Source organism: Cnephaeus nilssonii, assembly GCF_951640355.1.
Source record: "Cnephaeus nilssonii genome assembly, chromosome: 1".
NCBI lineage: Eukaryota > Metazoa > Chordata > Mammalia > Chiroptera > Vespertilionidae > Cnephaeus > Cnephaeus nilssonii.
In genome coordinates this window covers 50,849,027-50,861,593 of record NC_137072.1, presented here as the reverse complement: position 1 = coordinate 50,861,593, position 12,567 = coordinate 50,849,027, and the positions used below count along the sequence as shown (strand labels likewise).

The window sequence follows — 12,567 nt, the reverse complement described above, 5'->3', positions numbered from 1 at the left end:
CTTTTCTGAAAAAAAAAGAAGGCTAAAAAAAGAAAAAACAACAACACAGAATTTGCTAAAACAGGAACAAAATCGATACTAAAACACTAAACAAAGGGCTATAGAAAGACAACATGAAATCTGCTGCCGGCTGGTCCCTGTCTCTGCCGCAGGCACATTCTGCACCTCCCTGGCCAGGGCTGCTACACGTGGATCCTACACTTCTCTCTGAACACACCGTAGCTGAAAGAATTTTAAATGCGCATATACAATCAGCGTGTGTTATCAGAGCCTCATCTCCCCCAGGCTGTCTCCAGACCCTCAGGAATTTCTGGCAATCAGAGGAATCCAGGGCCTCACAAATCTCAGACACCCAGAAAGAATAGCTTTTAGAGGCACCTCTCACCAACAGCAGAGAGGTGTTACCAGTCAGCACCCTGAGTCCTTGGGAGAGGGCTGTCCCCAACCTCGATCCTTGTCTTCTCATATAAGGAAATTTATACGAGAGACCTTGACTGCTTTGTGAAAAGCCAACTTATTAAAGCATATACCTTATTGAAAAGCAAAGCAAGCAAACCTATACATCCCGGCTTATGAAGTGCATACGGGCTCTCAGCTACTCTGAAGAGAGAGTTGGGTGGGGTCTGACGCTTTATATACCCTCTTGGCTATAGATTTCAAGATTCCTTTGCTGAATACTTTGGTGCAGATGAATCCGCAAGGTCCCTTTTTTTTCTTTGCTGTGGCCTTCCCAGAATTCTTGAGAAGCAACTGGCAACTTTATCTTGCCAAGCCCTGAGACTGCTGGCTTCTCTGCTTAGGGAGTAAAACGGTCCTTTTTTCTCTTACTCCTTTCCTGTCCCTCTCTGCATTCTCGCCTTGGGGAAGCTTTTAACCATTTGCTCTCAAGTGTCCTTGGCTGGGGAAATAGTGGCTGGTTAGTTACAAGCTGGCTGCAAATTGCCCACACTGTCTGGCATTATTGTAACTTTCCTACCTCAGTTTCCTTATTCCTCCTGCCCTGGAATCCTGTAACACAGGGAAGGACATTAAGGGAAGGTAGGAGGGTAGCAGGCCCCAATCAGCATCTCCTTTAGAACGCTCTGCGGCCTTGGTATCCTAGAGAGTGGTCTCCTCACACGTTAATGTGCAGGGAGTCACTTTGGGGATCTGGTTCCAATGCAAATGCAGGTTCAGAAGGGCTGGGATGAACCCGAAATTCTGCATTCCGATAAGCTACCAATGGTCCTGGTCCTCGGGCAGCTGGACGGCCGCTGGGAGAAGCAAGTTACAGAGCCCTCTGGTGAACCCTGAGTGAGTCAGGGCGTGACTAGACAGACAGAGAGAGAGAGAGAGAGAGAGAGAGAGAGAGAGAGACCAGAAGCACGTTCTCTCCTGCAGCACATACACAGAGAAGGCAGGAAGCACACACGTTCTTTATCCGTGCATCGCTGCACTTGGTCCAGCTCTCCAGGATTCAGTTACTGCAGTTTCCCTTTAGGACTCTCAGGCAGATGGAATTCTCTGCCCATGAGCCTGGACACAAAGCAACACCAGCTGTACGCCCCGTGACAGAAGTGGCGGGGTGGGGCTGGAGGTGGGGGTGGGGGTTCTAACACACCCCAGTCGTTGGCAGCAGGCTGGCCCCATCCTACTTTTCCTGTGTACCTTCTTCTCCCCTTCTCTGTCTTCCACGGAGAAAACAATACGTGTCTCTGAATCATGCCTACCTGAAAGTCAAGTGTATGTTGGAAACGTGGATAACTGAAGCAGAAATATGGAGAAAGTGCTGAAAACCAGGCTTCAGGATCGAAGGCAGAGATATGACCCTGATTTGTTTACCCACGCTAATGACGTTCCTGAAATAGAAGCTTCCTCGGTGTCCTGGGTGCTCATGTGTGAGGCGGAAGGTGGGGTGAACGAGTGCCTGCACCGCCCTCTGCAAACCCGAGGCTCACAGCACCGGGGAGAAACTGTGGTCTGGCCTCAGGAGAGGCGTTTGAATGAATGGTGCAGCCCTGGTTGGAGTGCTGCCATGTTTATTTCCTTCGACAGAAACTACAGGTTGCGTGATTCAGTGTGGGTGTCCTCAGAGGTAGGAGCTAAGTTTGCATGCTTCCTGACTGATAGAACACTCCCGCCAGCGCCTGGGGGCCGGGGTGGTGAGTGTCGGTGGGAGGAGTAAGCAAGTTTCACTTCCTCGCTGGTGGAGGCTCACAGCTGGCTTCTCTCAAAGAGGAGGAGGGTGTGAGGGGCGGCAGACCTCCTTTCTCGGCCTCTTCCCTCATAGCACCTGCCAGGGGCTGCTGCCGACGTGAGGAGCGTGAATGGGCAGAGCAGAGTCCCTAGAAGGGAAGATGAGCGCCCAGGATCCTTCCGATCTGTGGAGCACACCCGATGGAGAAGCTGAGCTGCTGCAGGACTTGGGGTAAGCGAGCAGATCCGCTTTTTCAAAGCGCTTCTTGGGTGGACATTGACCCTCCGCTCCCACCCTAATGCCCCCTTGGGTGAATGATGATCTTTAGCCCTCTGCCACCCACTCTTCTATCCCCTCCACTTCCCTCATGTGTCTGTTAGGTGTCTTCCTGCTTGGGGCCAATGGCATTGTAAAAGCACGTATTATTTTCCCCTGATGTGAAAGCAGGTAGATGCAGAAATTGAGACAAAAGTTAAATGCTGGGCATTCTTGGAGAGTAGGGATGGAACTGGGATGTGTGAGTTGATGTTGCTTGGCTTCCTTGACATCGATCTGGTTTATAAGTAAATGTGCTGTTACACTCGTTGAGCGGGTAAGATAAACAGAAAGCCTACACTCCTACTGTAACGGGAGAGGGACTTTTTCAAGAGAAAGAAGGAAGTGTCTACAGCGATGTCCGCATGCCTTTCTTTCTCCTGACACTGCATTTGTGAGCTCTTGGCTGTAAGCACATCTGCAGGGGCAACCGTGAGCCTTTTAAATACTAGCAGCTCAGAAAGAGGATACAGTTTCTGCCTCAAGCAGGTAGTGAGTTCCAATGGGTGGGACCAGATGAGACAACTCATCAGGATAGTTAATTAGAGAAACAAACATTACACCAGAGAGGAACAGGGGATTTCCTAGAGACACTGAACCTTTATCCTAAAGTACCGGGAAGAGCCTGATGAGGCTGGTTTCGACACCTGTGCTTCATGAGAGGCGCGACCTGCACCTTATGTCTGAACAAGCAGCTCAAATCTTCACAGCAAGCCAATGACATAGGAACTGTTATCATCTCCATCGTACAAAAAGGAAGAAAATGAGCACCAAAGGGTTGAATAACTTGCCTTTATCACACATCAACTAACTGGCGAAGCTGGGATTCCAACTTTCCAAAGTCCATGTTCTTAACAGGAAACACTGAAACAGGGGTCAAATCTATCTGCATTAAGAAAGCAGAGATTGTGTCTTTGGTGCTGCACGGTTGTAAAAGATCTCAGTAGGTCCTGTCTGTAGATTTTAAATTTGAGGTCTCAGAATTGAACTCTAACTTCAGAAGGTAAATCAGATATAATAGCTAAAATTTCTATAAAGTAAACTCCTGTTCTTGGGAATTCAGAGTTCCAAGACATCACTAGCCTTCTAGATTTCCCCAAAGAGAAGGGGTAAAATGCCCATGAGCATACAAAATGGGTGTCATAAGTGCAGACACTAAAGGTGGAGTGAGAGCCCAGGCATCCACCTTTAGTGTCTGCACTTATGACACCCATTAGAACCACTGCCCCAGATAATTGTAGCTTGCCTTATTAAATTATTAAACTACTAGAGGCCCAGTGCACGAAATTCCTGCATGGGTAGGGTCCCTAGGCTTGGCCGGCGATCAGGGCCGATCTGTGGGGTGACCGGTGGGGCAATTAGGGGGCTTCCGCTGGCACCCACCTTGGCCAGCCTGGGGCCTGTGGGCTGCGGGCAGCTCCTGCATTGAGCGTCTTCCCCCTGATGGTCAGTGCATGTCATAGCAACCGGTCATTCCACCGGTCGTTCAGCCATTTGGTCAATTTGCATATTAGGCTTTTATTATATAGGATAATTCTTTAGTGCATGCTTCCTTATCTATAATCCCAGCCCACGATCAGTAGGAAGCCCCCAAAGAGAAGAGACCCAAAGGAGATATTCAACTCTGGTCCTTTAATTCAATAATCCCTGAGCTTAGACTCTGTGTTTGAGTTCGTTGGCACTCACTTAGATGACAAGGTGAGCTAGATGATGTCCCTTCTCCCCACCATAATGCCCATGGCAGGCAGCAACTACATAGGAAACCCACAAGGAAACAGATCTGTATCTTCCCTCCATTTGCAAAGAGTACACGTTCAATACAACCTAGAAACAACCCCCAAATAGGCATTTATGTCCAGACTGCTCTTTTTCAGAACACCTGGGAATTTATTAAGCATTTGAGGGTGGTTTCTGTAACAACAGGCAAGCTACAATTATCTGGGCAGTGGTTCTCAACCTTTCTAATGCCGCGACCCTTTAATACAGTTCCTCATGTTGTGGTGACCCCCAACCATAGAATTATTTTCGTTGCTACTTCATAACTGTAATTTTGCTACTGTTAATGAATCGTAATGTAAATATTTGTGTTTTCCGATGGTCTTAGGCGACCCTGCTAGCGGTTCTCGATGGTCTTAGGCGACCCTGCTAGCGGTTCTCAACCTGTGGGATCGCAACCCACAGGTTGAGAACCGCTGCTGTAGAGCCTAAGACCATCGGAAAACACAAGATATTTACATTACGATTCATTAACAGTAGCAAAATTACAGTTATGAAGTAGCAACGAAAATAATTCTATGGTTGGGGGTCACCACAACATGAGGAACTGTATTAAAGGGTCGCGGCATTAGAAAGGTTGAGAACCACTGATCTGGGGAAATTGCTCTATAGTTGTGGTTCTCAACCTTGGCTGCACACTGGAATCACCCAAGAAGTTTTTAAAATTTCTGCTCAGGCCACAGACCAAACAAAAGACATCAACATCTTGGGAGTTAACTTTTTCTTATTAAACTTTCCAAGTGATTCCAGAGTGAGACAAGGTTGAGAATCACTGCACAGAATATAAACCCATCAGAAGTGCTGAGTAAATGTGGCTTTATTTTTCATTTATTGGGTATGTAACTGGATCTTGTAGCCATCTATACAGGTTGACATTTTGTTTGTTGATTGGGAGCATTTTGTTGAACAATCTTATTGAGGCATATTTTAGAGATTTTAAAACTCTCTCATTTCAAGTGTATACAACTCGATAATTTTTAGTGATTTTAAAGAGAATACAACCATCACCATAAATCAGTTTTAGAACCGTTTCATCTCCCTGATGAGAACTCTGAGCAGCATGGTTGGTTTAAATGTACTCAATGGTGTGCTGACAAACCACATAGACAAGGGGTAGTACTGATTTCCAGAGTCTGCCTATTTCCCTGATATAAATACTCCTACTTCGAACCATGGCAACCCACCAAGGATTTAACAACCAGCTTGCAAAATTGCTGAAAATTTACTATTTGACTTGAGCCAGTACTTGCCCCTCCAGGACATCACTGATATATCTTTTCTAGGTAATAACATTGGAGAAGACTTGAAAATGACTCATTGCCTCCAGCAGAATTCTGAATATAAATGAAGCTTTGTTCCCCAACCATTAAGTCACTGGTTAGGTATGACCTATACCAAAACTTCCGGTTAATTTAGATTTTTTTAAAGCTCCATATAAACAAAAATGATTTAATGTACTTGAAAGGTAAAAATAGATAGTTTTAATGGCTTAATTTTAATAGGTTGTTTGATTAGATAGGTAGATTTTGACATTTGTATTTTTGATAGCTACAGACAGATAAGTGTCAGGTATATTCCCTCAGGTGATGATTAAATCAAAGAGATAGCAGATGTCTTTGTCTTTTGGTCCCAAGTTTTCTTCAGGCTATAAAATATGTAAGCTCTGCAAATTAAACCCTGACCTGCAGCCAATCCCTCACCTGCCTGTCTAGGACACACAGGACTTGCTCAGAGCACAGTCTTATTGCTTCTAAAGCACTTAGGTAACTCAGATGGATTTCTGTGTCTCATTTATAGAAATCCATAAGTGAAAAACATTTATTTTCTTTCATCTTAAAGGTATCAATGTGCCCAGCAATAAACAAACAAACAAACAAACAAACAAAGAAATAAAACTATCTGCAGTTGTTGCTCAGCTTCACTGACACCTTGGCAGATGGGGTTGGGGGAGGGTGGGTAGCAGTAAGGGGCAAGCGGGTGGAGAATGGCCCAGGAGAAGCAAGAGGTGAGCTGGGAGCAGTCAGGCTGTATGCTGCTTTCAAAAATGAAGCAATGGGGGAATGAAACAAGTGATGAATAGTAGAGACAGCACCTAAGTAACAAAGCAGTGTGGAGTTGCTCGTCAGTTAATAACTTAAAATTCCAGGAAGTCTCTGACTATAACAAAGTTTCCTATGAGATAATGGAGAAATGATATAGTTGTATAGTTTATAAAGGGGTCACTACAGACACAAAAGGGATACTGAGAAATGCAAATAACTTAGGATATTTTTAAATTACATATTCAGATTATTTTGTCAGACATATGCTAATATGTCTGACAAACACAATAACTGTTTGTCTTGTATTTGAGAAATACAGTAACTATCCTCTTTTCTCTATACTTTCCCAGATACTTTTCTTTATAAGAAAGTGTCAGTGTCTGGCTGTGTTTGGCCCGTGTCAAGATATTTAAGTAAACAAATGGAAACATCTCTCATTTCTCTACCCCTTAACCTTCACATAAAAGAGAAGGTTAGAACAGATCAGGGATCAGCGAACGATTTTTGTAAAGAGCCAGGTCATAAATATTTCAGGCTTTGCAGGCCTGTGATCTCCGCCAAAACGTTTCACATCTGCCATTGTGGTGGGAGAACGGCCAGAGACAACAGGAACAATGACCGTGATGGTGCTCAAGCAAAATGTTGTTATTGGACACTGAAATTTGAGTTTTATATAATTTTATGAGTCACAAAATATTTTTTCTCCTTCCCCGCACCTACCACTTAAAAACATAAGATAATGGCTTTCAGTCCACACAAAAACATGTGCTCTGGCAGGAGCTGGCCCTCAGGCGATGGTTTGCTCACCCAAGAAATAACTGATAACAATCCCAAGGAGTTCTTATTATGAAGCAGACTTTTAGCACACACTAGCGCTGGTCTTTAATAGGTATTGGTATGCCAACTCTACATGCAGAGACTCATTAGCAGAGAAATCAGCTACCTGACGTCCAGCGAATCTGGGTCCTGAATTCGAGCCAGGATTCTCTCTTGTTGCGATAGTCATTCTTCACTGACCCCCTACTCTGTGCCTGCACTGTGTCATTCCCATCCACGATGTCATTTAGCCTTCACAATAACACTTTCAATATGTATAATTATACCCATTTCATAGATGCAGAGGCTGACTTCAGTTTAGTTCAGTGAACTGTCCAGGTCACCAACCTCATAGTGATGCAGCTGAGTGATACACCTAGGAGAGTACCCCAAAAGTGATGCTCTCTCCACTGATCCAAGAAGGTATATGTTCTAATCATGGCAATTAATAATCACTGGATGCTCACTATATGCCAGGCACTATTTTAAGCCCTTGGTATGTAGCACTTATTAAAGTCACACACCACTGTAGATATATACTATTAAACATGTCATTCCCATTTACAAATGAGGAAAGTGAAGGACAGAGCTTTGATCACATGCCCAAGTTTACATGCTCAAAAGCTTCAAATTCATTTTTGCTCCAGAGTCCATGCGCCTGTCCACTAATGAAACTTTTTAATTTCCATCAAACTTCTTTCTTATTATATTAGCACCATATATTAGTGCTATATATATTATAAATATATAATAAATATATTTATTTAGTTTTTGAAAGAAATAAAAAAGTTCTGTGATCACTACAACCAACAAATTATACTACTAAAAAACATTCATTATTCTTTCACCTTATTCACGTAATACACATACATGCACAAGACAAGACCAGGTTAATATTCTAATTAATAAAAAACTTTATTGAAGTTTCTGTAGATTTCATGGAGGGCGGGGGTGCTAGACAAATTGATAAGGCTAAGAAAAGTCTAGAAAAGTCAAAGCTTTAAAGGAATCTTATTACAGATCTGAGATAGCAAGTAGAGCAATAACGCTTGTTCCTCTTCTGTGCACAATTCTGTAATCTTGGAGTCTGAAAACGGAAGGTGAGTCTCTTGTGGCGGTAGGAGAATATGTAACAGTGTACAGTTTGCTCTCTTTGACTCAAGCAAATTTCCTCTTCGGTTGTTGTGTTTTCTGTTCCTCTATGGGTGGTGGTGACTTCCTTTGCCTTACATGTGGACATCTGTTCACCCAGGTTCTCCACGTTGAGTGGGGTCACTTTGTTTCATGTATTCACTTTCCCATTCATTCATAGATCCATCTGTTGTTGATGACATATGCAGTGCAGGTGAGGGATACTGAAATTAAGAAAAATTAAGAAAAATAATGGCTGTCCCTCGTGGAGTTTATAGTACAGAGAACAGAGAATGCACAGGCCTGTACAGTTAGAGAATGCAAGGTAGAGTGGGTGGAGGGCGATAACAGTGTCTGAATAAAGTGTACCTTATATAGCAGGGAGGAAGGGGATCATGGGACCTGGAGACGATGCCCTTGGGACTGATAGGATTTTTCTGTCAGTTGAAGTCAGAAAACAATGAAATAGAGGGGAGATAACTAATAAAACAAGGAATCTGGAATCTTTCTGCATCCCCCAAAGTTTGGGGCTCTTTCCTCTATTCATAGCTTCCCAAAAGTGGCCCACTCTGTCTCCTGTACCAGCCCAAAATTGTCAATGGCAATGCCGCCCCAAAACCATGGCCCCGAAGCAGCCTTTTATGAGGCACAGGCTGCAAGAGTGCCCAGAGTGAATGCAGAGCCAAGCTTGATTCTACTCAGACATGAGGCCTCCTGAGAGACCCTCTGGTTTGGGATTTCTGTGCAGCCCTGCTAGTCCTCCTCAAGTTCTTATCCACAGATATTTTTTTCTCGTCAGTCATCGAGCTTTGGGTCCCATTCCAAATCAAACAAACATTCCCTGGTCTTTAGGTCTTGCAGCAGTGCAGTGCAGGCCAACCTGGGGTCTGGACACATGGACCTCTGCTGGAAGGAGATGCAATTTGCCACCCCTCCCTCAGTCTCTCCCAGTCTCTGACAACCCTGGGTGTCGATCCACCTCTGCATTGGGCTCTTTGTGTGTCTATGTCCTCCTCCTCTTTGGCTTCTGCCTTTGTCTCTTGAATACTGTTTGGGTCGTATTTGTGTTCCTAAGTCACTGACCTGTGTGCTTCCCACTATTTATGTGAGCCGGTGTGCCTTTCTCTGGCCCCAAGTTTTGGTCTCTATCTTTCTATCTCTATAGCTCTTAACGTGTGTGTCTTTGAGTCTTGGTGCCACTCTGTGTCTCTGAATCTCTGAGTCTCTCTGTCTTTCTCTCTACCTCTGTGTTTCCATCTTTCCGAACTTCTTGCCTCATTCCTCTGACTCCTTCAAGAACAGGTTTATCTGGGTCTCCAACGCCCACAGAATTATCTTCTTCCTTTGAATCCTGTTTCTCTTTAGGTGAGCCAAAACAAAACAACAACAAATAACTTGGGGCCCGCCTTTACTTCATTGTTTGACCAGGTACTCACCTAATTCTGCCTCTGACACCAGATCAGGTATGCTGCGCAAAGCTGGGGCAGCTGGCCTCACCATTTAGCTCTGCTATTAGCACATACAGATTTAAAAATGGCAACATGGAAAACCACAGACAAGCTGGTTTCATCACAGAAACCTCCTTACTGGAAAGACTGTGGCAAGTCCTTCTTTCAGCCTCTCCTATGATTACACTATGCCTATCTGAGGCCTCATTAGAACTTTCCAACTCCTATGCAAAGCCTTTGCTTGGTTCTCTGTACTTGGACAGGGCCCACCTCTGTGATCAATGGAAAGATAAGCCCACATTTGTGATTATGGCAGCTAATGTTCATCTATGGACCACACCGTCTTTTCTGACATAGTAAGAGCTATTCATGCTGCATGGATAGCTCTTGAACAAAATAAGACATTTCCTTATCCTAAACCATGATTTCTGATGGCAGAGAGGGCCAAATGCTTTATTTTTCATAAAATCAAAGAAGTTAGTACCAACTCAATAAACAAATGAATGAACATGAAGGAAATCAGCAACTAAGCAATCCCATGGAATGACTCAAGTTTTAAGGAAAGACTGACTCAAGTTGGGATTGCTTAGAGTGGGATTACCTGATAGAGTCATCTTAGAGAACAAGCTCCATTTTGTTCAGAAGGATTCTGAAGCCAAGTACAGGCTTAGCAAGAAAGAAGACAGATCGATGAGCTTTGTCTGTGGCCTTAGAAAAGGGGAGTGGCATCATATGCTATGAGTTTGTTAACTTTGGTCTAGAGAGTTGAGAAAGTGTGTCAGGGTCATTGAAAAGTGAAAATAATTTTGAAAGTGGAGAAAAGGAGGAAATTCCCTAGAAAAGAGTGCTTTCGTTGGCTGTTCAATTCCAGGACATTTAGCTGCTTTCACACAATTGGGTTGAACCCATTGCTTTGGGTTGAAATGTATGTCCTTACATTTCAAGATGTATGTCTCATTACAATTCTAATGGGACAGAACCTAGGTTCTCTATTACTTCTCTCTGCCTGGAAGGAGGAAAATATGTCATTAAATATATGAATAATCTGTAGACAGGGGTCACTAGGATATTTTCTCATGAATAAGTGGATATGTGGCTCATGTTTTAATGTGAAAGATCACTTTCTGTGCCCACCATTTTTCTAGCTTCATTTTGCACAACCCTTCCACGTAGGCCCTCTGTTTCAACTAGCTCCAACTCATGATCTTCCTCCTCCAGGAAGCTTTCCCTGATCCTCCCAGCCTCCTGTGAGGTGCCCTTCTGTACCATCTACTGTCCATTTCACTAAGATGGCAGCTATTCGGGGATTTGCCAATAGCACTGGCCTGCAAATCCTTCTCTTTTCCTCCCCATTGCTACTGTGAAGCCACTTAGTACTTCGCTTTGCCCTCTTTGTCCTCCTCCTCGGATGCCACGCACTGTGAAGTCAAACCATCAAGGTTATTGAAATGAATTAAAGTGTGTAGGACCAAGAGTCCTTTACCTCTGTGATTTTCAAAGTCTAAACTGCATATCAATCACATGAGGCTGTTGATAAATACAGGTTATACCTCAGCAGGTGTAGGGGCCCTGAGAATGTGAGTTTCTAACAAGACCTCAGGGCTTCCCATTGTTTCCAAACACCAGGTGCAGCCTATTAGTGTCTTTAAGTCAGTTTAGTGGGTCACAATCAGTATTGGTTAAAAGAAATGCAAGAGGAAAGAACAGTGACTAGCATCTAGAATAGTATTGTTTCCTATAACATTTTTGGCTTTTTGTGTGTGTTTATAATGTATATCTGTATGTGTGTTTATACATACGGAGAGAGAGAGAAATACAAAATGTATTTATATCACAGGCCAATTCAAAAAGTTTAAAATCCTCCCCTTTAAAGGACAACGCAAAATGCGTTATAAACTTCTATCAGCAAATTAAGACAGTAAAACCCACAGGGATAAGAATCTATGACGGTTCCACTATGCTGGGGCGACTTTCCAGAAGGTTCTAGCAGGAAGGGGCACTGGAAAGAGAGAAGAGGCTGAATTTGGGATCCAGTTTTCTGGATCAAGCTTGTCCTTTTTTCTCTGTGGTTGAGCTTATTTCCTGTACCTCGCTGAGAGGCAGCTATGAAAATTCTTTAGTGGGTGGGTGTTTCCTAATTTGTTACTGTATCGTGGAAGGGATAATACCACCATTTCCTTCAGGGTCAACTGCTGGTTTTGATCATCTCAAAAACCCAGTACAAATATTCCTTTGAAGCTTCATGAGTCTCTGCTCTGTTGCCTCTATCAGCTTTGAGATACAGTAATGGCTACACGTGGGCCATGGGGCGGGGGTGGAGAGTGGAAAATAACATTTCTTTGAATGTCTTGTTACAAATCCTCGCTCTTTTTTTTTTTTCCTTCCAGGGAAAATGAAAGAAAAAAAAATGCTTTAAGTGTTAGAAAAATGAACCTTAATTCCAAACTATTCCCAGTACCTAGCACAATGTCTGGTATAGTCAGATTATGTTGTATAATTAGCAATTCTTATATCTTATTTTCTCCTGCAAAAGTTAAAGAATCATATAAAACATGTATAAAAGAAGACTGTTCCAATGTATGAAAATAAAGAGGGTCTTCTTATGAGGCATTATTTTAGTCACCTTGACAGATAAGAGAAAACTGAGGTTGCTACGTGAGTGGGGTCACATGCTAGTAAGGCTGGAGATAAAGGCATCTTCTCTTCTCCCCAAAATTCTCACTGACACTGCATGGATGTTTGGGGTCTAAGTTAGCGGCTTGTTAGCATCCCTTTTCACTTAGCATTTCCCAGTAGTAAAAAGGTTTCTTCTTGCCCTTAATTCTAAAGACATTACCCTTCAAATGCAGGGGGTTGGGGGGTG

At 43.5% G+C, this 12,567-nt stretch overlaps 1 protein-coding gene across 1 annotated transcript in view; it reads left to right on the top strand.

Annotated features, from left to right (window-relative positions):
* Positions 1–2,193: 2,193 nt before the first annotated feature.
* The window catches only part of DAPP1 (dual adaptor of phosphotyrosine and 3-phosphoinositides 1), a 50,917-nt gene continuing 40,543 nt past the window's right edge, over positions 2,194–12,567 (top strand). Inside the window, exon 1 of the mRNA XM_079776969.1 lies at positions 2,194–2,407. Coding sequence (XP_079633095.1) covers positions 2,307–2,407 — 101 coding nt within the window. The 5' untranslated portion in view covers positions 2,194–2,306. The remainder of the gene's footprint in view (positions 2,408–12,567) is intronic.